Raw genomic sequence first — 26,070 nt, 5'->3', positions numbered from 1 at the left:
TGAAGCCCAGAAATGAATGTAGAGCCTGTTTGTCCTTAGGCTGTGGTGCCTCCACGACTGCCTGGATTTTGCTAACCATCGGCGAAATGCCGTTTGTAGAAATTTTATGTCCTAGGAAAGTTAATTCTGGTACACTGAATATGTACTTATGGTTAAGCTGCATGCCTGCATTACTTATGTATTCTGGGCACGACAGTTCGCAAGTTTCCATCGTGGACACGTTGAGTGTGACTCCACACAAGAACATCAAGGTAGCACAAGGTGCCTGGACAATCTTTCAAAACAGAAGACATTATTTGCTGAAAAGCGGAAGGCGCAGATGCCAATCCGAAACACACACGCTTAAAGCGAAAGAGACCGTCGTGAGTGATGAATGTAGTAAGCTCACGGCTTTTCTCAGACAATAAAACCTGATGATAAGCGGACTGTAAGTCCAACTTACTGACAGTAGCATCAGCGAATCGATGCTACATTTCGTCAGCCCTCGGTAGTGGAAAGGCATCGATGATGACAGCCTTGTTGGGTTTACTAAGATCGACGCAAAGTCGAATGGAATTGTCTTTCTTCCGAACCACGAAAAGCGGAGAAATCCACTCGGACCCTAAGACTCGTTCGATGATATCAGCTGATTCCAGCCGTTGCAGCTCGGCGGAGACTTACTCACGGAGAACGAAGGGTAGAGGACGCACTTTCGCTGAGACTGGTTGCACTGAAGTTCGAAGACGAACGTCGTGGATGAAGCCCTTTACAAATCCCAATTGTCCTAAGAACAGATGGGCGAACTCTACTGGAGCGTTGTGTGGCACAGACGAATGTTGAACGCTTGGGTCAACTGTAACTCCTCACTCATACTTATTGACATGTGAGCGAAGGCCCTTGAATGTCAATGCCCAAAGCTTGAATGGCGTCTAAGGCTTTCGAGGGAGAGGTGATGTAATATCCTATTTCGGTTTCGAATGGTTATGACCGCTGGCGCCACTCCGCGCCTAACGCTGTAAGTGTGCCCTGATGTATTGACCGTCACCGGAATAAACGTATTCTTTGTCTGGTCCCCGACTCGGGCAGTCCGGCTTTTCATTGCGGCGCTTCGCGCCAGGCCTCATGCCGTAGGTCCCGCGTCCGGCCGCCCCGTCGAAGCTACTACAAATATATCAAACGCGAGCGATCCCCAGAAGTTTGCTGGATCCGGAGAACACTAGAACCACCGACACCGACGGATAGCGGACGACTTCACAAGCACAGATCGAGGAACTCATTAGCAAACTTAAAGGGCGCTGTCGGCATAAAAGACAACGGCAGTAGCAACAACAAGAACCACAACAACAACACTTCAAGGATAACCATAGAGAGATAACCAAGAACTCTGCTCCGGGGGCAGACAAAATAACAAATGCCGTGATCCGTTCTCGATGGCAAAGTTTTGGACCAAATCACGGAAATATTAAACCCCAAGTACTTGGAGAATGGATCCGTTCCGTTGGAATGGAAGGATGCCAAAATCATCACGAACCCCAAACCTGGAAAGACCCGATCTCTCGAGGCGCTGCACGACGTGAGCGAGATGGGTATCTCGCTCACGTCGTGCAAGGGCAAGCTCTCGAGAAGGTGATAGAAACCAGGCTCCAAAGCTGCATGTATAAACACAGTTCCTTCCCGAAAACAATCATCAGCTTCAGAGCAGGACTGTCGACACAGGATGCTTTTCTCTTGGTTAAGGTGGAGGTCCTGGAAGTGATAGCCCAGGGGAACGAGAACCTAATATTGGCGCTCGACCTCAAGGGCGCCTCCTTTGACAATGTCTCGCACGAGGCAGTCCTGCAAAAAGTGGAAAATGCCCATTGCGGAGAACGCGTATTCAACTATGTGAAATCCTTCTTAACAGACAGAACTGCAACGATCGGCATCGGCCAAACGAGATCGAGCTGATTCCTGATGCCCAACAAAGGAACACCGCAGGAAGCTGTAATTTCGCTACTCCTCTTCAACCTATAGCGATGTGCAGCCTGGCCAGGAGACTGGATGCCATTCCGCTGTTGGGTTACACCCTCTACGCGGACGACATATCTCTCTCTGGGTCACGTATGGATCGCTAGGGAAAAAGTAAGAAACACTACAGGAAGCAGCAGACGTCGTATCGGATTTCGCCAGGATGAGCGGGCTTACCTGCGCACCGGAGAAATCCAGTCATACGCGTCCACTCCATTGCAAATACTGAAAGAACAGAGGTGAAGTAAGTCTAAAAGTGTACAGACACGCAGTCTCGGAAGTCTCCAAAACCCGAATACTAGGGCTTTGGGTCCAAAACAACTGCAAGGCATCGCACACAGTCAAAACGCTACGAATCACAACAAAGAACATAGCGAAAATGATCCACAGAATGCCACATCACAGTCAGGGGTTGAACACGCTCCGACTCGTTCAAGCCATAGTCATGATTAAAGTGACGTACCGCTTGTACCACTCACTCGACCAGAACGAAGAAAAACAAGTAAACGTCCTAATTAGGAGTGCTTATAAGGCTGCTTTAGAGTTACGCAAGTGCACGTCAACCGAAAAGTCGATGGCACTTGGATTACGCAACACTTACGCCGAACTAAAGGAATCAGTTCTCATCTCGCAGAGGGAACAGCTAAACCCACATGTGCAGGGCAGTTCTCGCGACAGTGGGAATTCCTCGCTATCCCCAACACTTGGGAGAGGTGTTGGTCTGTTTGAGGAAGTGTCGACCGAGACCAAGAAAATGATTTCGGTGGCACCTATACCAAAAAACATGCATGGCTCGACGTCAAGCCAGAGTCAAGTGGCTCAGGAAACAGCATGACAAACCACAAGATGAGGGAACACTCTGCGTGGAAGAGAGAGTGCGTCTCCTCTATCCCGGCCGTGGCTGCGCCTGGTTGTCAGTCCGGCTGAGTGCGTACGAGACGCGCCAGTCCTATTTGGAAGGCAATCTACAGCGGGTGCAAAGAGATTGGGTGAGCTGAGATCGCCGTTGTTTCAGTTTTCTGTCTTCCCGCGCGTTTAGTGTTAGAGGTCGCGTAATCTCGAGGGTCGGAGACGCGTTGAAGCAAGAGACAGACGAAGCAGTCGCTCCCCTCTGCCGGCGCTCGTCGTCCTACTGTGGGTGCACCTATCAGTCGCCGCGGCGGAGTGGATGCGAAAGCGTCGCAGTCTTGGTTTTGTACTGCCGATTTGAAAATATCGTCGACACGGCAGGAAACCGTATCTTTGGCCGCCGACTCTCAAATTCAACAAAATGGTTTCTTTCTCATAGATATTCGTTTTTTTAAATTGCCCGATAAATTGAAAAATTTTATGACCCGTTCCGCGTAAGAGAAATTCGATGGCGTCTATACTTATAGCATTGAAGGTCGAATTTCGATATAACGAAGTAAGTAATATAACTTCTTTATATCGAGGTTTGACAGCATGTCGTCACAATCATCAGGTTGCATTATTAACCCGCTGCAGCTCCAACGTATGTGTGTCTGTCTATTTGTGTGCGTCGGGGTGTTGGGACGTTCCAGGCTATTAAGTATTTTGAAGATAATGTTGTTTCAGTAATGCTTCCTAACTCGTGTGGTGAACGGTTGTAACGTATAGTTTAGTGCAAAATCTAGCACGTTACATCGCTAAATTTTGACATTTAATACACGCGATTCCGTTGTCCCCATGTCCTCACTCAGGCTAAGTGGTTCCGACGGACACCCGCTTGTAGATACACCGACTCTGAATCATGTGGACTGAGCCCCGTTTGTAGTTATGTGGACTTCAAAAGGCAAAAATCACATGCAGTTCAGACATATATCAAACCACTCAGACTCACCGGCACTCGCTCATGACCCGCCACAGTAGCCCAGTGGCCATGACGGTGCTCTGCTAACCACGAGGTCGCGGGATCGAATACCGGCCACGGCGGCCTCATTTCGATGGTGGCGAAATGCACTAGCGCTCGCGTACTTAGGTGCGCGCTAAAGAATCCCAAGCGGTCGAAATTTATCCAGAGTTCCTCACTACGATGTGCCTCATGATCGGATCGCGGTTCTGGCCCGTAAAACTCCAGAATTTAGTTTTAAATGTAACATTTCGACTCACTCGGGCTCACGCCCACTTCTACTCGCCTTGACTCGTAATTCACAACTACGCAGATTCATCACGACTCAGACTGAGACTCGCGCCCACTTGAACTCTCTCGGACTCGCACACACTGAGACTCACGGGTGTCTCTGGAATATTTTTAATCATCTGCTGTCCTTTAGCGTTCATCGAAATGTGAGCACCCACAAGCGCCGTCGCACTACGTACTTTAACGAGCATTGTGAATGCAGCTGCTGCGGTCTAGGAGTTCTTTCGGTACAGATCAGACAAACGAAGTTTTCAAACTTTTCCCGCCAAAATATGATTATGTCACATAGGTTCCAACCGGTTCTAATGCGCTGCTTACGCGTACAACTACGGTGCTACAGTCCTACGGTTCTCTCAGAGTAACATAAACATATCTCAAGGGATGTAATATTTTGTTACTTGAGCTTCAAACCTTCAAACACGAAGCTTCCTTGGCAGCTATCCAAACCGTACGAAACGTTCCTTGACAACTTCTTTCTTTTTTTTTTTTTTTGACAACCAAATATTTACGGAAGACGCGTATGCAAATTTTCAATAATATTAAAACCAATGATGATGATGATGAATGTAGATGTTGCTGCCTTCTGGTGTGCGTAAAAGAAACAGCGCAACAAATTGCATGTGCTCCGAGATTGGGTGCCATTGCTGCTCTCGTACGTAGCATTGCCATGGCGGGAGCTGCGCTTGGGCTGCGTGCAGTGTCGCCGCTCTCCTCTTTGCATTTGTCACCAGCTGCTCCAACGGCCCTATTCTGAATGCAGCTGCGGTGGCTCAATTACCATGGGGCCTCGCTGCAGAAGCCGAGGGAGGGGCTGCTGGCTCCAGGACGCCGCGACATTGAGGACGGCAGCACGTCTCTCATCCCAAAGCGAAACGGCGCTGTTCAGGTGGGTGCTGGAAAAATCGCTTTGCGCAAGGTTTTTTCAGTCCGCGGCTTACATATTATTGCGCATAAAGGAAATACTGCTAGAAGTTGTTGATCACTGCACGAGGCATCTGACGTCTTTGCAGAGCTTCTCACTCCTATATCGCTTGGTGCGTCACCAGCAACGTCCAAGTATTTTGTTGACGCCGCGCTTTTGCGCGAGTGCCAGCGTGTTCGTATGCGAATGTGTCTTTACGCAGTTGGCACAGTTATCACATTTAATGCGTGTATGCGTCCTACCCGCAGTTTCGTTATGATGGACAAATATTCAACTACAGCTTCGTGCGCCTACTCAGAAATCTGCGTGTTGTTTCTGTGGCAGCGTGTGCTTTCAAAACCGGAGTGCAGATTTGTGAAGGCAACTGAAACTCATCCACTGTATTCCCTGCGCTAAACAGTTCCGCGCTCTTCATAACCTGGAAACGTGTGCGCCTTCATTATTAATAATATTTACTCTTTTGCTGTGGAGGCAGTTTTTTCTTAATACAGCATATTCAGCAGTGTAGAAACTACACGACTATGCGAGCAAACTGCCAATGTATTCTTGCAGCATCCTTGCTGGACAAAGCATACGTTTCTTTATCTAGGAGATCAGTTATAATACAGCTTGACGCAGGAGATGATGGAAGTTTAAGACAAAACGAGAATGCTTTTTTAAATCTAGAGGAGGGCCCGCGCTTCACTAGAGACGATAATTTCGCAAAACAATTGCTGCTTTTCATTTCATTGTTTGTGGTAACTGTAGACTAAAGCAGCCTAGACTTGGCTTTGCTGCGAAAAAAAAAAAAATGTCACTGGTTGCTACTGTATAGACATGCAACTTTATTCTGCTGCTATTTGTCACGTAAGCTACTTGTTTATCTAGGAGTTGCACTGCAGGTCAGTCACTCACTGAGATCATCTGGTGGCACATGTGTCACAGGAACCATATCAAATAGAAACTTGATATCCTCCTAAGAGCCGAATACAGCTATGGTACATAATCACTTTTCCAGCTACCTTATATTGTCTGCAGGTATGTCATGAACGTGAAAGAATTTTTTTTAATTTAAATACCACGGTTAGATGCCAAAAGCCACATCTCCATGTACGTGGAAGAAGTAACCATTTCCTCATGTTAGCTGTGTTAAAAACTGTTTCATTGCCTAAATGCAGAAATGAAGATAGAGCTATTTGTAGTGCATTGCCATGTTGATGCTGCATTCTGGATTTTCATGCAGTCTCAAATAATTCGAAACCCACTTCAAGCTTGCTTTCCACTGTCTGTGACAACACAGAAGTTTAAATCAATTTAGTGTCACAGTTCTCGAAAGCAGTTGACAAGAATATGAGTAAACCTCTTCCATACAGTTCCATATGCACTGGACTTCATATCCAGAATGAATATTTTGAGTAATCACTTCCGAGTGAATTTTGAAAAAGAAAATTGAAGGCAATGTGCTATATATTATGCAAGGGGGACATGTGAGCCAGGTGGGCTACAATGGTCATTTCATGTCGCAGGAACCAAATGCATACAGGATGAGGACCTAGGTGTGCCCTTCTATTATAGGTCATTCGTTTTATTTGTTCACGTGTACCAATTTATATGTAAGTTGGGGATAGTGACATGATATTTGCCAGTCATGAAACTTTCATTTAACCATTTCACTTCAAAACACAGTTATAAAATGATCGCAACAATTAATAATGGTCAAAAGTAGCTATATCTCATGCTGATTTTACCTAATGAACACAAGTTAGTTGTTTTCAGCCATTCTGTATATATCAGATTACTTTTAAGCAGCTTACATCTCAACCAACTGAAATTCAGGCAGTAGATGTTGGAAGGGCATAAGCATCTACTTGGGAATCAAATATGTATGCCTCCAGGTGAGCAAATATTGACAAACCAATGATGCGGCTTGCATGATAGGGGAGAAATCAGTGCTCAATATGCATGATTATGTTTATGCTCAATTTGCCCACAATGCATGTGTGCCTGTATTCTCTGTCTTATGTGACATAAAAAGCTCCACTTAGACTACTGAACTATCACAGGTTGTAGATTGTGCTGTACAGCATACTTTATTTTGGACTTGTTAGCACAGATAGAGAGATAATTTAATTGAAAGAAGGCAGAGAGGTCGGCCTGAGCTAACGCGCTCTAGCCTGCTACTCTGCACAGGGGGAGGGGTAATGGGGACATTAAGGTGTGCAGAGAGGTCGGCCTGAGCTAACGCGCTCTAGCCTGCTACTCTGCACAGGGGGAGGGGGAATGGGGACATTAGGGTGTGATGAGGGATGATGATGACATAGAAAGAGGGATGCACAATGGTGAAAGCAAGTTCAACACACTGATGATGAACATTCAGAAATCTCATCCATGAAGCCACTGTCAGGTTCCGTATTAGGTCTGTAGTCACCAATTCAAGTGAACTTAAAGATAAAGGTGCTAGGACGAAGCTGGTGTGTCTGCATCCTCTGCGTGATCAGCACAAGCACCAAACAGAAGCTTTATAGCATGTAAAGAGCTGCGATAAGCGGCTCCAGCACGGCGAGCACCTGCAGGGCACGTTTGGCGGCCATATTCTCGAGACCACCGAGAATCATGTGAATTGACTCTACCAGGTGCACCAGAATTTTCTGTACGCTCTCCTTCTCATTGTGTCTAACTCCTTGCTTACCTGTACTGTCACCGGTTTCATTGGCCCTATAATTCTTGGCTTCATGGTGCAGAGGACCACTAGGGCTCGCTGGCATGGCCGTGGGCCTAGAGGGCAGTAAAGGCCATTCCATGTCTCTATCAGCTGGTGGAGGTGAATGTTTGCCGCGTGCTGTCATCGACCTTGAATTAGCACTAGGCGCTGTTACCGTTCTCGATGCACACACTTGCAGAGGTGGTCGTGGCGCTTGTGCCCCTTGTGCCCCGCCATGTACTTTTTCTGAAATGGTTTTGTCACACTTCTTTCGCGAGTATTGGTCTATTTGGCGAACAGATTGAGCAGCCTCTTTACGGGAAGATTGATCTCTTGCCATTTTTCTAAGAATACAAACTTCTTGTTTCATCTTCAGGCATTCCTTCGAAGTCACTTCGTAAGAGCCAGTACAGTTGGGGCATTTAAATGAAAACGCATCACAGTCGGTGGTATTATGCTCTCCACCGCAGCGTGAGCAGGCGGCTTTACTTCTACAAACAGCGCTCACGTGTCCTATCTTGAGACATTTTCGGCACTGAACAGGCCTCAGAACGAATGGTCGTACACAATGTATCACGTAGCCCACTTTGACAGACGCTGGTAATGTTGAAGACGCAAATATTAACTTGATACATCGGGAGTGACCCAAGCGGTGAATCTCAAGAATGCGCACCGATGACCTCAAAAGACTCTTGAGGTCCGCATGCTTGATTTCAAGCTCCTTGTTAGCACAAGTGTGTACAGGTACACATAGACGGTTAAGCATGTTCAATTGCATTGTTTTCTATAAACAGCTGCTATGTGCTGAAGATTGATAGTAGTACTAGTGTTATTGTTTAATTTTTTGTTTCTTTGCAGATAGAGATTGTTGAACACCTGAGCACTGAAAATCATGGTCATGTGTTCAACTGTGGTATAAATGTGTAGTTATACCTACATGTAACCATTAAGTGTAGTGACCTGTTTGCTGTTCCTCTTCAGCTTTCTTTTTTGCCGTTTCCTTAAAGGGACACTAAAGAGGAACAATAAGCTGTATTATTCAGTTATGGTGCTGCAATATAAAAATGGGCACTCTTATTGTCAGAAGAGGCTAGGTAATCCTGAAAAAATGCAAGAATGGAGATGGGTGACTCTGAAGTTCCTGCACCAGCTGGCTGTGTCATGAATTTCGACAGTTTCGACAGCATCCTGTTGGGTCTAGTTAATTGTTTGTGGGTAAGAAGGGCGAAATAGCATTCCTAAGGAATCAACAACGATTTAGCAAGGTTCCAGAATGCCTAAGCTAAAGCAGCCTAAATATAAACAACTCTGAAATCTGTGATGTCACACTGATGCACTAGCACTGTAGTATCAACATCAACGTCAAAAAAAGGAAATTTTGCCTTCATTTGGTCCACTGGCAATCAAATTTTTTACTGGCAATTGAATGAAAACTTATTTAGTGTTGCTCTTTAGTGGCCCTTAACTGTTATCATAATTACACTGTGACAAGAATTCATCAGAAGCACTCCAGAACATAGTCTCGAGACATGCTGATATTGTCGTTCACTTCTGCCATGACGTCATGAAAACGAGTGAATGTAATCGATTGGCACATCTGTACACATTGTTATAGAGTTGGACAGTGGTGTATTTGTCACTTAATTCTTAAATTGTCACTGACTGTAGTAAAAATTTATTGGTCCTCCAAAAATATGTGCATGCAGTACATGCAAAGCCCAATTCAACCCATACATCACGTGATGGTTAAAAATTATGTTTACATTGAAATAGATTAACTGGTTGCATTATTTTGTCATTAAATTTGTGCTTTTGCTTCCTTTATCGGAAAAGTATGTCATTCCATTTTGTTGACAAATCAGTAGTAGTCTGCTAGGTGAAATGGCAGTAAGTCTACCAGTAAATGGGGAAGAATTGGCCATGCTGAAGCGCAGTATTAGAGCTTTGTGTTGGGCTCTGCGATCAGGTATGCAGCAAAAGCGTTAACTTTTTTCTTTCTTGTTCCTGCAGCAGTCACTGGCGCGCAATGCCGCGTCATGGCTATGGCATTGCATTGCTAAACTCAAGGTCGCGGGTTTGATACTGGCCATGGTGGCTGCATTTCGATGGGGGCGAAATGCAAAAATACTTGTGTGCTTAAATTTAGGTGCATGTTAAAGCACCCCAGGGGGTCAAAATTAATCTGAGTCCCCCACTACAACATGCCCCATAATAAGATTGTAGTTTTAGCATGTAAAACCCTAGAATTTATTAATTTTTTAATGCCCCACGACATCTGATAATGTAATGGCATTCCATTAGCTTGACCCTTAACTCTCTCCCTTGTTCTCTATCTCTACTTTGCAACATGCCTCCTCTTTACGCTGTGCTTTTTTTTCTCTTCTTGCATGCGCCGGCATTATCTTCTTTTTGTTGTTGGTGGTGGTGGTGAGGGGGCTATCAACAAATAAACAGTTGGTTGCATTCGTTGACTGTTTTGCATAGCTCAAAGACCACATTTGTCATTCTGATAAATTCTGTATGTGACACCTTCCTTCTTCCTTTGCAGGCCCTGCAACAATGCAGTGAGACAAGTGGGAACATGTAAGGCCATGGTGCAAGGTCACCAAGACAGGCTACAGCATTTGGGAGATGCATTTGCATGAACTTTGCCTGACTGGAGTAATGAAGAAGCATGGACAAGCCCACTCTTAGGAGAGACGCTGCAAGGAGGTTGGACTCGTTTACTAACTCATTAATCGCTGGCATGAAATGTTTATCCCTCCTTTAGATGGGCCACTGATGCCTGCACTGTAGTGCCAATCCTTGCTTAGTTAACTGCAGGTGCTGGATCTCAGCACACTTTGTGATGCCCAGATGGTATTGAACGCTGTGTCGCTGCTTGTAAACTGTAGCTGCCTAAAAAGATTTTTATAACTTGCAAAGCTTGATTTTGTCCCTTTAGGCTTGCTTAATACTGTGCAGGTTTTCTGCATGCTGCTCTTTGGTTGTGATGGCTGTGATGTTGAGTGGTTTTCATGTTTGGCAGCCAGCGCAAGAAAAGTGCAATAGCCATCTTGTTTGTGAACAAAAAGAAAGTCATCAATATTCACTTTGAAGTGATTAAAATTGCCATAATATCTTGAGTCATTGCCTATTCCATCAGCCACCCTCCTTTATCGGCAGAATTTCAATTTAACAATATGCACCACGTCCACGAAATGCCCTACAGACTGCAAACATTTATAAAAAGTGTTGGTTAATGGCCGTTTTCAATAATTGTTCATGTTCAGTTCATGAGTTTTTTTCTTTTTTCACACTCAGACATGACCTCACCGTGCTTTTCATGCTGTATTATGTGGTGGGCAGTCGCCCAGTAGATTACAGTTATGAAAAAAAGTTTTTTTTACTGGCCTCCAGCAATGAAGACTGCCACAAGTTACGAAATTGTATTATGAAAGGTTTTATCCAAGGTATTTTCTGTAGTAGTTGTCTATGCGTCTCGGCACAGGGAAGCATGTTTTTGTTGTGAGGAAGTGCACTGACTTAGAATTACCAAGGCAGAAAAAAGATTGGTGACTCATTTTCGTATTCTCCAGTAAAGTCATAGTGCCTGATTTATGTGTTACCAAATTGTCAACTTATGACCGATCTCATTATAATGTGACAATGGCAGCATCCTTGTGCACTTTGCAACCACAGTTGTTAGATGACGCACAGGCTCTGTTTACGACTCTGGGGAAAAGGCATTGTACAGCTGTTCTTCCAAAAAACCTCTTTGTTCATGTAGACAAGTATTCTACCTTTGCTTCAGTTGGCTACATTCCTGCATACCATTACAATATCAAATGGGTATTTCTGCTTTGCCCTATAATTTACCCATTTATTGTAGTACTAGAAAGTTATTCACAGGCAAGCATGTGCCAGATTGTAACGTTTTTTATGGCGGGTATGATGTAGGACTCGGCTTAGCTGTACAGAATGTGCCATGTGTCGGACCAGCATTTCGTATATGTTGTTTCCTCGTTCATTTGTGATCCATAGCCACTGCAGTGTCTCTGTTGGAGTTGCTGTTTAAAGGGACAGACGACTGCTCAGAACATGAGTCGAGATAATCCCGCTGATGGAATGATTCCCTATCGTAGTGGCCAGAACGAGCCATGTCTTTCTCATTAAACATGGATTTGTATTTTTAATTCATCACTAAAAGTCACAAAAAATTACCTTTGGCACCCCACACGACGAAAACATGAAGTTGCATGAGACCCACCACGTGACCTTCCATTAGTGTACACAGTTCCTGGTCTTTTTATTAGTATTGAAAGGCAGTATACTTTTTATTTTAAGGTTTTCTTGACTTACAGTGTGCAGATAATAAGCCTTCGTTTGTAGTAAGCAGAAAAGTGGCGTTGCCTTTGCCTTCATTTTCAATGAGTGGGCTTGGCTCGTCTATTGACAGAACAATCATGACAGGGTCCAGCCAGCCATGACGTAGGCGTATACTTTGGGAAAAACATGGTACAAATATGAGAAATGTCTGTACAACAACGCGAACTTATTGCACCAGCTTTTTATTTTCAATGGTGGTTGAAAAAGTTAAAATGTAGGTGGTTAACCACAGTTACACTGTGGTTAACCACCTACACTGTGGAAAGCAGAACGATGGGCAGCTTTCACAATTTGCGAGGCAGGCTATCGACATCACTCTCACTTCTCAGCGTTGCTGGAGGAGGGAATTTGACTTTTTTAAAGGCTGCTCAGATTGAAAAATTCTGCTTACTAAATATCCACATGCTTTTGAAAGTAACCACTGCAGATGTAAACACTACCAAAGATGAGCTTTCCATTGCACCATAAAAAACTAGGTCCTTAAGAATTGGTTGTCAGTCCCTTTAAGTAATACATGCTTTGTACACTTAGTTGATTTCCAGGGCAAGGAAGAAGTACTTGATTACACTACTTGTCTTATGGCGTCCTCGACAAACTGCACTGGTGCACACAAAGGCACCCTGGTGTGCCATTTCGTCTAATAATCCTTGCACCAGGGCGCCCCAGTGCACACTGGTGTAGTTGGTCATGGATACCATTAAAGAATAAAAAAACTTCTTTATTTCTGTCTTTCTTTTACTTTTCTTTTTCACTTTAAATAAGTAGTTGCCAGATAATTATCCTTGAAAAGCTCCCATTTCTCCAGCTTGTGTCAAATAAAAGTGTTTTTTTTATGCAGTTCAAAATGAATGCAAAGTGGAGTAGTTTTGTGGGTTGAAGGCATGGTCATAATGGTAATTGCAGCTTATGACTAAACATGGTGTCGCAAGCCGCTGAACACACAGGTGGACCCAGTTGTATGGTTATTGGGACTCCCCATGCTGCCAAAAATTTAGTGTGTTGCAGCTTCCTGCGCAGCACAATTATTCTCTGTACACAGGATAAGCCTTGATTAGAGAGTTCTTGGCTGTCGTCTCTCAGGAAATATGGAGCATCCTTCTCACCCTTCCCTGTGGCCTTATCCTATGTCAAAATGTGAAGAAGCACTGAGTGAGCAAGAATTGGAGGCTGTATTTGGTGGCAGAAGAGATTGTTCAACACGTAAAACCCCAGAAATCAATCAGTCAGTCTTCAGCAGCACCAGATTGAGGAGGCTACAGCCCTAAACCCCATTTCATTTGGATAATTTGATGTTGGGCTAGTTGGTACATAGTTCTAAAATAAAAAACATTGCAAGGAATGGGACAAGAAAGTGAGACAAAGAGTATAGAGACAGTATAGAAAAACAACCACGATTTACTCTCTAGCTGTGGGAGAATGGGCTTCTCATAGGGGCCAGTAGCCCTGAGCACGCAAGTTCATTAATCTAAACCTGGTGAGTGGCTTGTGATGCCACATGAACATCTCTGCAGCTGCCATGACATTGCTTTGACCCACTAAGCCACACTGGAGTTGACGTGCATTTTTAAAGCGTCATAAAAATTTTAAGTCTCATATGCTGAGATTATATACCATGATTATCAGGTTGTTAGCTGCCTCCTTGCTTAAAAAAAGAAAAAGGGAGATCTTGTGTCAATACTTCTTTCAATAAGTGCTTTATTAATTTAATCAAAAGGGACCATTTTTTTTTCATTATAGTTTACTTTCAAACTTCACACCATTGAAAACCCTTCTAAAGCTTTTTCAACCAATTCGCTTCATGTTGTAAGCATGAAAACGCTGCATCACTGTCGGGCCAAGTCAACGTTGTTTTTGCTTTCCAAATCATTACTTTTGGTAGAAGAAGCGATGTGAAGACTATCATCATCTTCTTAGCTCGACGAACGAAACTCCAGTGCATCGCTTTCGCTCTCACTTTCACTGTCAGAGTCTAGCAGCAGCTTTTGTTTGCACACGCAATTCACATGCAAGCTGTCAGTGGCAGACGCCATCATTCCGAATCTGCCAAAAGGCGCAAAAAGCGCACAATTCCAAAAAGTGCGGTCTTTGAGTGTTGTCCTCCTCAAAGTGCTGCTGCCATCTATGTAGTAGAAAACAAATACTGCAATAAATGCGCCCCTCTAGTGCTGATGAAATGGCTGCCATCAATGTTGTAGAGCATGAAGGCTGAATCAACGCGGCCTTCGAGGCACTGAAAAAGTTCTGACATCTTTGTAGTAAAACAAAAAAGAGCAAAATAACCACGGATTTCAAATGCTTGCACTGCAGCAGTCTGTTTAGTAGAAGGAAGAAAAAGACTAAGTAGATGTGCTTAGTTTGTTCAAATCGCTTTGAAAATGGGATTATTGCTGTTGATGAGCTGAGCTCGTCTAAAGCAAAATTAAACAGTGTTGTACTGATGAGCCGAGGTAATCGAAAACACTTAAGGAGTTGAAGGGCCCCTCACCAGGTTTGAGCATTGCAAACAAACAAGTGCAGTGCATAGATCATGCTCTGGCGATAGTGCATGCAAAGTATTAAACGGGCCTGTGGAGTGAAAGCAGTTTGAAGGCTGCATATGGGAGAAGGCAGGGGAGGAACGCCACTTACAGACTCTAGCTGAGGCAAAGAGGGAGGGGGTCTCTGTTGAGAGTAATGCTCACTTCCTGGCAGCATGGTAGCAGGACAGTTCAATTTCTTCTATCTCCTCCAATTATGAACAGATTTTAAAAATTATTTCTGTAAAATTCTCCCTAGACAGCACCATACAGCCTCCTGTGTATAACAAAAATTTGCAATGGGGCCTGGTGAGGGGCTCTTTAAAGAAACACAAAAGGCAAATATGCAGTCGGGCTAAAGTGTTACATTGGAGCTGCAAGATTTCCAATGCATCACTTCTTTATAGAACATATCTTTTGTAATAGAGAAAATGACGTATACCCAAGGCAGGATTAGCTTCGCCTTTGTGAAAATAAGCTACCATCTCTTATGATGTGTGATGCCCCATTGATAATTGGTAAATTGTACACAGACACTAGTAATGAAAAAGATAACTACATTGCATTTTTGGAAAAAATGCAGTTTGGCCAGTTTTATAATTGCAATAGCAATTATATGGACCCTTCATGCAAATTTTTGCCACTAGTACCATATAAAGGCCAAATGCAGTAAGAATTAGCGGCCCAAACGCCTTATGCTGGCGGCACATTGGCAAGCATGTGAGGGTTAGCCAAGAAGGATGGTGGCTTGATGTGCACCTTATGTTCAATGTCACATGATCAAGCAGGTGCCTTTCTCCAGCCTGGTCATGGCTACGCATGGCTGTCTGCACAACTGAGTGCATATGTGGCCTGCGCACCATATCTTGGAGATAGTAGAGAGTTTTAAAATAGGGGCCCCAATAGTTTGGGGCCCCAAAGAGCTTTGCGGGTGTTAGCGTTGGGGCACACAGGAGGGAAGAGTTTTAGAATAGGGATTTGTGTTTGCGGATAGCGTCTTGCGCTGACAGCGCCACTACGGCGTCAAAGAAAAGCTATTAGAAATAATTTAATAAAGTATACCATCTTTTGATAGGAATAGTAGTATTGACTTGTGTGTATTCGCATTTAATTACAATTTAGAGGCTATTCTGTAAGCAGCAAACAATTAGTTGCGCTTAGTTTTGAGCAAACCAACTTTACGTGCCTTCACCAGCCAAGCTTAGCCGTGTTAGGCCTACGAGCCATAAAATCCACAATCGAATTCGGAATCAGCAGCGTCTATTGAATCAATCTTCATAACGCACGCTAGTTGAGAGAAAGCAATAATCACAGTCACTTCTCTTAGCTTGCGAACTTCACACATTACCACGAATCGAACCCAGTTTTGTGCTAGGTTAGAGCCGTCACTTCGATGAGTGCCGCCATGTTTGCTGACGCAAAGCTTTTGGGGCCGCTATTTGGGCTCCCGCTAAATTGGTAAAATAGCGTTCCCAACGCAAAACCCAAATGCAGTTTGCGTCTGGCGCATGCGCAGTGGCTTTGACGCTATTTCTTTGGGGCCCCAAAACGTTTGGGGCCCCTATTCTAAAACTCTCTAGTCTGTGCACCGGTGGGTACAAAGATTAAGGGTGAGCCAAGATGGCTAGTGGCTTCATGCGTGCCCAGTGTTGTAAGTCACATAATCTCAAGTTTTGGAGATCCAGTGAGGCAACAGGCAGCACAAAAAATTCGCTCCTCGCTGCCGGTGCTCTTCATCATGCCAGCATTGGGACATGAACTGCTCACAGTCATTGCGTGAGCTATGTTTGTTTGTCTATGCACATGTAGCACCAGCTTGCTTAGTTCGTAAACAAATGTTTACTGCACTTTATATGGCCTATAAAGCTACGAACCTTACTTCATGTAGTTGGCTAATACTTTGCTATCGCTATCAATGCTTCGAACAATGACAGAAACTCAAGATGGACGCAGGTATTTGCATAATTGAGAACAGAAAAAGCATTTACCATATATACTCGGGTATATGCTGCATTTTTTTTTCATCAAATTTTCTTGACAAAACGTGACAAAACGTAACACTTGCAGAAACCCGTCAGCATAGCTGACCTGCTGTCGTAGCAAAGCAGCATGTGGTACAATGTAAGGAAATCAACACAGGAATCAAATGACGGTGGAAGCTAAGGCACTGAAAATCTTTATTTTGCCAATAAAGTTTTTATACCGTACACCAAACCGAGATAAAATTTACTGATACTGTTATCTTTTCTCGTCTCTATCGTGCACGGGCTATGGTTTTTAAAAACAATTGACGTTCTTATTCAGGGCAACAGGTTGGCAGCTTATACAATTTATGCTTGCACAAGCTATCTCAACTGCACATGAATGACTAACAATCCTAGGTGACATTCTTAGGACAACTTTCTTGTATCAATGAGCCCCCCTTCCCATACTGCTTGTCATTTTGTGAACTGCTCTTCACTATTGTGCCGCACGTGGGGTTGGGTGGCACAGGCGCCGGTGCAGAGTGGCCCTGTTTCTGCTGCTGGGCTATGCACTAATTGTCGAGTGGCTCGTGTACTTGGTGGCACCTTACTGGAACTGGCCCTACCTCCCGCTGACTGCTGGAATCGGCACCAGGCTCCTGTTGGTGGCAGACCCACAGTTGCTGGGGCGTGTCAACACGGCACCTGGATTGTTTGGCATCATTGAGCGCTGGGATGCTGATCGGTGAGTCGCACATTGGGTTTAAGCCTACAGGACCAAGCGCACTCCACAACACTGGCTATTGTTTTCTTTTTTGTCAAGATGAGGCACTAATGCACCCGTTTTAAGGTGAAGTGTTCTGAACCCTCCTGGACTTTCCTTACCATGGCTGCTGTCCTGCCAAATATATTTGTGGATATGTATACAAAGACTATGTGAAGGTACCCACGAAGTAACTCGTATAAGCCTTGTATGCTGACCACGCATGTCCAGCCCTCTTCTACTTAAAAAAAATTAACTTCCTGCATAAAACCTGCACAAGTAATGTCGGCTCACAGGCATCTCTAAAACACACTGATCTGGTAATGGAATGGCGAATTATATTTTACGGTTTCCTTGATTTAGCAACTTAGGATGTGTCGCTGGATTCTGGGCCAATCCTCCAGAATCTGCATGTCCCACTGTGGCGCAAGACGTGCAGAATCCCTAATTGTTTCTTGGTGCATGTCGTACTTTTCTGTACATACACCTATCGTTACCAAATTGTATGCATCGCCATTAGTTGTAAAGCATATAATTAACCGCTTTACTTAAGTTTCTCTTCACACGTATTCCAACATGTGTATTGGATCTGCCCGAGTTTTTTTTAAATGAAAATTCAAGTAGCTTTATAGCTTCTGTCTGCAGATAATCATACCTGTACTATGATTTACTAGGGAGGCATCAGCAGTACCAGAGCCACTTGATATAGTATAAAATCGTACATTGCAGTGTTTTTGAGTTTTGCAGTAGTGCATAGCTTAATGCTCTGTTTACTGCATTAAACACAGTGAGTATAGTACGTCAAAAAAGAAAAGCAAATTACACACTGCCATTACTGTTTCACACAATCACTGCATGCCACCTAACTCCACTCCGCCTGTTTGTCCCACCTTTCTCTTCATGAAGTGTGCCTTCTGCATTCTAAATAGGCCTCTTTCATTTGTGGGGTGTTACATATCAACCTGCTGCTGCTGCTTCTAAAAAATGTCAACTTATAGGAGTGGCATGCTGTTTACTGCCGTATAGACTTGTGTAAGGGCTGCACTTTGTTATTCCACAGTTTTGAAGATGTGTTGCGCTTGTACGTGTGGGAACGCTTGGCTCTCACACATCCCCTGATATTGTTTTCCCCGCATGGCCATGGCTCTTGCATCTCCTGTAATCTGGCTTGCCCACATAGCTAAGCACAGCCAGTGGTTGGTGTAGTTGCAGATTAGTACGAAACATGGCACGAGTGTTGCTGCTAATGCCACCTAACGGTAGGGTTACTCGAGCGCAAAAGGGAGTATAGCCTGTGCCTCTTTAGCTTGGAGCCGACGGTTGTCTCGCACATTGGCCAACACACTTCGCGGGACTGTCCCAAGAAAGGCTTTGAAGCGGGACACCAGGATGGACGAACATCATCGTTCAAATGCACCACCATTTGCGTGACTGTACAGTCAATCAATTATTTAACAGTACTGCGTGAGCGTCGACTAGCCGGCCAGTCAGCGCCTTCTAACAGCACGAAGCAATGAAATCAGTAAGAGTAGCACATGTGCAGTAGTACACTGGAAGCACAAGTTTCATCTGCTAGGCTCTTCCCACCAGCACGACACAGCCCCTGGCACAATTAACTTGGTGCAAGCTCCCCGGCTTATCGGAGATAACGGCTTCCAGTGAATGTGGTGCACACGCGCTACTCTTACTCATCTCATTGTTTCGCGCGGTTAGAGGACGTTGACCAGCCGGCCTGTCACCACTTGTGCGTTACTGTTAAAGAATGGGTCGACTGTATACATGAGCAATGAGGCATTGGTGTCCAGCATGGGGGTGAACATATTTACTCAATTTCCTGTCGTGGTGAGTTGGATTTCCTCGATTTGTCCGTGCCTGTCAGCATGTTCTATTGGCGGTAATTCTACTAGTTGGCATTGGTGTATGAAAGGTACACTAAATGCCCTTGTGATAGTCTGCATTGCTTTGTTGTCGTTCCTTTTTCCCAAGAGCACATTTGAGACCCCACACAAGGGGTCTCAAATGTGCTCAAATGGTCAAAATTGTGCACAGCCCAGATCCCCGGATGTACCATTGCATCAGAGGTTGATGCGCAGCTCTCGCCATCTAGTAGCGCCATCTAGTACTCTCGCCATCTAGTACTCTCGCCATCTAGTAGCACTGCAGAAGTATGCAGTGCACGAAAATTCTCCGATGTGCATGTGACATTGGTGCACTGAACATGCTTGCTTTTCAGTTGGAAATTTGTTTTTCGAAATGTTGGGCTGCCAACTCGGCGTTGCAGCCCTTACACAAGTCTATACAGTAATCCTTGCTCACTGAGGCCAGGCTGTTGCAGAAGGAGCCATACTATTTAATGATTCTTTAATTGTTCCATCCTTTTCGTCCGTCAGCGTTAGATCACACTGTGCTACATTGTTGTTGTTGCCAAAATCAGCCACTCAACATGGAGGATGATAAGGAATTAATAGGCCTATTTCTGGGTTATCAGTTGCACAAACGTGCCTTGTGACAGCCAGCTGTTGCCTGTGATCAATGTCTATAGAAGTTCTGTGTGAAAGATTTAGACAGAGGAAAGCAATGTAACAGAAGAAAAGAGCATGAAAGGGAAAAATTGTCTGTCATCCGCCTGAATCATAGAACAAAGCTACACAGGAAACCCAAACAAGTTTCCCAGAAACCCATTTGGGTTTCTGTTGTAGCTTCTTGCTGCAATTCAGGTGCATGACAATTTTTACACTGTTACGTACTTTCCTCCACCTTGCGGGCTTTCTGCAGAACTAAAAGCTAAGAGATTGAAGAAATGCCTTCATTTTGGACTGCCAGTGTGCAGTACAACAGTGGGTATTGTTCGGTGCCTGCTTGCATTTGGTTGCATTTGGAGAGCCTCTGCACCAGTGTTCTTTAGTACAGAGTTCACACTTTTGTTTGCATTTTGTGCTTTCTGTGTCACAACTGAAGAGCACTTTTTGTCCAAGCAACATTTTTAGGAAAACTATAGTTTCCGAACTCCTTTGCAAAAAGCTGCTTTCAATATGCTTTCTAGGGTGAAATTTTGCCAAGCACAAGGTAAGGTACATTTTAGGTTTCTTTATTTCTTCTAACACAATGAAAATATCAGATATTGACATATGCTGACTACCCAACAAGAAAAGCTTGGTTTTTAAGTGGCAGGATCTTTACAGAAGTAGCATTTAAAAAAAATGAGTGGCTGCCCATAATATTGGCCTCGAGCTCCACCACTGGAAAAGCTGGCGCTGCCGTCGGCGTGACGTGCTATTATGGATCACGTGGACATGCCGGCCGCGTCAGCTGCTTCGGGAGCGCCGAAGCGAGCTGAAAAGGAGAGTTTAAGTTCCCTCGTACGCTGCGGTCCTCATTTAGTGGCGAGATTTTCCCGCTTCGAGTGTCTCCTTTACAACGATTGAAAGCACTAGAGTAGGTAGTGGCTGTCATTGAAGGTGCGCAACATGGTAGGCTACTGCTCGGTGCCGCAGTGCCGGACGTACGCAACAGAGCCCAGTGTCAGCCTTATTCATACGTAGCCGTAGGACAAGAAGCTGCGTGAAGCTTGGCTCGCGAAACATGAAACCGGCAAACAGTCATTGGCTACAACTCGTGTATGCAGCAAGCACAGACGCGAGGAAGATTTCTGCTTCGGCGCCGGGTCTGCAATGTTCCAAAAACGCACACTGAGACGCTCGCCCGACTCCGCTGCCCGACTAATGTCATGACGGTTTGGTCTATGAACTTGTCGATCCTATAGATACTGGCACATTCACTGGAGTGGACAGGGAGCGGTAAGAGGCACATAAAAAAAAAAGCATGGCATATGGTCATGTTTGTGTTATGAAATAATGCACTGGATTACAAAAAAAGAAGCAGCGGGAAATCGCACGCTGAGAACACCGATGAACATATAGTGCGACGCAACTCGAGAAATAATATTGAAACGTCCAAGAATTTAGAAGAAAAAAAAGAAGATTGAATCATCGCGACGTCCGGCACATCAGTCCCCGTAGGCGTCGAAGTCTCTACGATGAAATTATTTTTGAACTGCTCTGATAGCGCCCTTGCAACATTAGTTGCTTGTATACTGTCAAATGCTCATATTCTGCGGCCTAAAGCTCATGGCACGGTGCGAAAACGTGCACGCGGCGAAAGCGACACAGTGCGTGGACAAGCATGCAGACGCGCAGTCGGTCGCTGCGAAGCTGTGCGATCACTGCATTGAGGCTTCATTCTGTTACACTCCATTTAGATATACAAACACTATAAGAACATATTTCAATAGTTTGGTCTCAGCATTTGCCTACCTTTCACTCAAGAAGCCGGTTCGGGAGACTAAATCGCGGCGACCGCGCACAGTGGCGTTCACTGTACGTATTCAGTAAAGAGATAGCATCTGTAAACGATTCTGTGCTTTCAGTTTGCCCAAGATTATTATTTAGACAGTAAAAAACTTCTCTCGTTTCGAAAGTACTACAGAAATTTCCGGGAGAGCTCCCGCATAGTGTTTTCAGTGAGCGTTGACAGCAAAACCTATGAGGAGCGCGCCACGTGATCCCTCATACTACGCCAGCGAGGCGCTTCTGATAGATGGCGACTCCGTAACTCTTCGCCGCCAATACATTATAGAACACCTAGAAGATTTCTGTTCAAAAATAATTATTATATGTCAATTAGTTTGGAAATGATAGTTTTTTAAAAGGGCCCTGAACCACTTTTTCTCAAAGTCGAGAAATTCATTTGAAGTTAAAATAGACTGTTTCAGCAATACTTTGCCGCGAAAATACTTCAATGCATTCAGAAAAAGCGGAGTTATTGGCAATCAAAGGTCGAATGTGAGACCGTTCCTTCGATGCTTTGCACTGCGAAGGCTACAGTTCAGTGGGGCATGCCCGCAGCATTCTGCCTACTGCACATCACCATGGCGTGCAGTTCAAATTTGATTTTGGATGTTCATGTAGAGGCCACTACTTCTGATTCTGGTGCCTACGATGCACCAAACATAGCCAAACGCAGTTGTCCTCAGCAAGCCGCCGTCCACTCAGCCAGCAGACTGGTCGCGATCCCCCACAACGACCGCAGTATCTATGCTATGCAGCTGACCGCAGCTACATGCAACTGTAGTGCATATGTGCAGCATTTGCATTGTGTGCGACAGGGCCTCGATGCACACTCGTGCTCATATGCTCCAGTCCTGCTGTGCTTCGTAGTGCGGGCATGCTTTGTCCTGCATCAACTTGAACAACGCATAATTGGCACATCCAACTTGTGCAATTTTGAAGTGCCATCAATAACTCATTACGAAGCAAAGTCTGCCAAGGCATCTAACCAGGAGCGGCCAGGAGTGAGCACACGCTGGCAAGCATGCATGTTGTCTGAACTTAAGTTTCCCCTGGTTTGAGGCTAGTTGGGTATTCAATACTATTCGAAATTAGCTTTGCCTGATGGCTACAACACTGATAAGCAAGGTGGCAAAATCTTAATTCCTACATGGGCGGCTGCAGCTAAACCTGAGCAGATGATAGTCCACTTCTTCTGGAAGTACGTGATTATCAAAATTTGAAAACAGATTTTCGCTTACAGTCTGTTCACTAAACTGCATCAATGAATATATGCAGTAACAGTAGGAAGAAGTACACTGATCCAAACAACCTTCTTGATTGATGTCAACTATTGGCCAATACCAACCACGTATGGGAATCTGCTCTATTACAAAATGAAGCATCCAGAAAATAGTGAGGAGTGGGCTTCTGTTGAAAAGAGAGTGTTTGAGAGAAAATTTTGCAGTCGCCTTGTGCACAGCTGCAAAATTTGGCTAAGATGTTCGCAGCAGTGTATGCTATCTGTGGACTGCGTTTCTTCACCAAGCTCGAGGGGTGGTTCAGGACCACTTTAAATGTTCAGAGGAAAATAACATAGAAGCAATCTATTACTTTTGAGTAATTTTTTCATGACATTCTTGAGAAAGTAACTTGTAACTGTAATCAATTGCATCATCACCAACTAGCCCTACTCTCCTCGTTAATTACGCTGACCTTCAGGACCCCTTTAAGCTGACACACTCAACTGCTCAATGTGATGACCATAACTTTTTTTCTGTTTGTGTCAAAGTAATGAAATTTAAAATGTATTCTAACGGCAAGAAGGTAAATCATCCTACAAAATTTTGTTATGATTGGCTGAACAGTGCAAAAGCTCACCCTTCAGCACTGCATCGAGACTTTTGGTTCTTTCACTGGTGCCACACATGTGTGTACATTGGCCAGTCATTGCTAATTCAGTGTCCATGCTGAGTTTTCTTTATTTTAGCTTGTGGGCATGCGCTTGTAGGTTTGCTTTGAGCAGAGAGGTTTTATGATTAATCACTTTCAATATTTTCTATTACTTGTGCCTGTAGTGTTACTAGCACTATATTTTTACTTCTTAGCATGTATCTGCGATACTTTGAACCCTCAGGGCTCCTCAGAATCCCCTTTTCTTTTTTTTTGGGGGGGGGGGGGGGTTCATGGTCAAGAAATGGGACGAAAGCATTGATTGTTAGCCAAGCCTTGGCTTGGCCTAAAAGCAGTGACATTTTTATTATCACATAATTGTGGTTGTAACTGACTTGTACATAGGCTGATGTGTACTTGTGGCTTTCAGCAGTGTATATTTGAAGTAGTTAACGTAAGTCACTAGAAACTTTGAATGTCTCGACTTTGCAATTGCAGGTACATCAGCAAAACATTTGCCCTGGCCAATGACTACTTCAAGCCACATGTGGTCATATTTCTTGGAGACCTCTCTGATGAGGGCGAGTTCGCCACTGATGATGACTTCCGGTCATATGTAGAGCGCTTCTTTGACATCTTCACACACATTGACTACAAACAGGTACAGTATGAGTAGAGCATGAGCATTTTGTTTTACTGATTAACATTTTTGTCTTGAGATTTTCATAATGTAATATGTGTATTTGTAATGTTACGCTTTATTGGGAAGGAAAGTTATTGTAAATTGTCATGATTTTGTTTAAAGCCTTGTCTCATGCACGCTTTATGTATAACAAGAAACTGACATTGTCTTGTATTGCAGAATAACCGTATGGTGCACAGCACATGCTAGATCCTTGTCAACATACTCCGTCCAGTACCTTTCTTTTGTTTGTTCCTCAGTTGTTCTCAAACTAGGCAGTACATTTAGTATATCTTGGCAGTGCCATAATTCACAAGTATACTTAAGCCTTGATTTTAAGTTATTACAGTAGAACCTCGTTGGTATGATCTCGTTTCGTACGATTTCCCATGCAGTGTTCGCAATCAAGAAAGCAAAAAATTACTTTATACAGTTACGCTTATTTTTTGCCAGTTAATATATTCCTAGAAAACAAGATCTTTCGGCACCAGCATTCAGTATGCCCCCAAACTGCGATCATATGGCACATTTTCCGGATGTTAGGCCCATGTATAGAGGAAAAGATGCGAGGCATGCACAGCTGAGAACAGTAGGTGCCTGCAATGTCAGCTTCATCGCAGAACTGACCTGCTCGTGTCATGTTAAAATGGCACCACGCACTCAGTTTCTTATTTCGGTACCAGCAAGTCTCCTTGGGGAGTCGTCGCATGTCGCCATTCACAGATATTGCCGTCAACCCAGTGCACTAAGCGTCTTCACCTGTCTGTCGCAGCGCATGTGAAGTAGGAAGCGTATTGCTTGCTTTTAATAGGCAATAACCCAAATGTGGTACTGTTCCCTGCTGCAGACATTACTAAGTGAGTGTCATGTTTCATTCTGGCGACATCGTATTCCGGCATTACCCACCAGCTCGATTTTGTTTAATTCCCATCACTGAACAGTAACATGCATCTGCGGTCTCTTGAGCCCCACGAACTCTATGTGCATTGGCAGCTCGTGCTGCAGTGAATCTCTTAGAGTGGGCACGTCAAAACTTCCTGCCAAAATGCTCTGCCCAAACAAGTCGCTGAGCCAGGCCAAATTCGAGGAGCACGAACATAAGCTTGCCGAAGCTGCAAAATGTGTGTTTCATCAATCTACCTCTCACCGCTCGGGCTCCACCAGATAGGCACGCGTTGATGTCTCGTGCTGCAATAATTCACACACTTCGCATTATGTAGTACTAACTACAGTTCTGTGTCAAATTTTTTGGTAACTTTGGATGATATGTATTCCCAGTTAGTAAGTTCTTTCTTGTTTTTTTTTTCCTTATAATGTATTAATGAGGTTACACTGTACTTCTTTCTGTAACATTAGTGTGTGAAAAATTTCCTAGCTACTTACATTGTGAGTATAGCCGAACGCCGTTATAATGGAAGTGATTGGGCCTCCAAAATCCTTCATTGTACAGGTCACTTCATTGTAAAGATTGTGCACCATACTGCTCACATAAGAGCTGGCTAAACACATTCAACAAAAAGAACCCTTTATCTCGCATGAATTTTAGAACAACTTAGTGAAACAATCCGTAAATGTTTTTGGGCACACTTCATCTCACAAAATGTGCGACTGCGACTGACCTATTGCGCCAAGGTATACTGCATGCTCTGTGGCGAAATGCAGGAGTGACGCAAGTTAAAGCTGCAGTCTGTGGAATGCCACTGTCGCCTCTGCTGCTTTGAAAATTCTTGCTTCATTTACAAGCTCATCCTGACTGTTGCCTTCATTAACATTTGCGTCCTTTCCGCTCTGGATTGCTTTGAAGACATCGTTGGTCGTCAGCTCCTTTTAC

General features: G+C 44.3%; 1 protein-coding gene across 4 annotated transcripts in view; it reads left to right on the top strand.

Moving 5' to 3' along the window:
- Positions 1–4,766: 4,766 nt before the first annotated feature.
- Positions 4,767–26,070, top strand: part of LOC142575377 (uncharacterized) — a 76,557-nt gene continuing 55,253 nt past the window's right edge. The window contains exons 1-4 of one of the 4 annotated variants that reach the window (XM_075684712.1): positions 4,767–5,012; positions 10,277–10,311; positions 17,106–17,321; positions 24,056–24,218. In XM_075684712.1, coding sequence (XP_075540827.1) covers positions 4,881–5,012; positions 10,277–10,311; positions 17,106–17,321; positions 24,056–24,218 — 546 coding nt within the window. In that variant the 5' untranslated portion in view covers positions 4,767–4,880. Of the gene's footprint in view, positions 5,013–7,791; positions 7,849–10,276; positions 10,441–17,105; positions 17,322–24,055; positions 24,219–26,070 lie in introns of those variants that run through there. The other 3 variants (XM_075684738.1, XM_075684720.1, XM_075684729.1) reach the window with 3 other exon arrangements.

This window comes from Dermacentor variabilis, chromosome 1 (assembly GCF_050947875.1).
Source record: "Dermacentor variabilis isolate Ectoservices chromosome 1, ASM5094787v1, whole genome shotgun sequence".
Classification (NCBI taxonomy): Eukaryota; Metazoa; Arthropoda; class Arachnida; order Ixodida; family Ixodidae; genus Dermacentor; species Dermacentor variabilis.
This window is presented reverse-complemented; position numbering and strand designations above follow the sequence as displayed.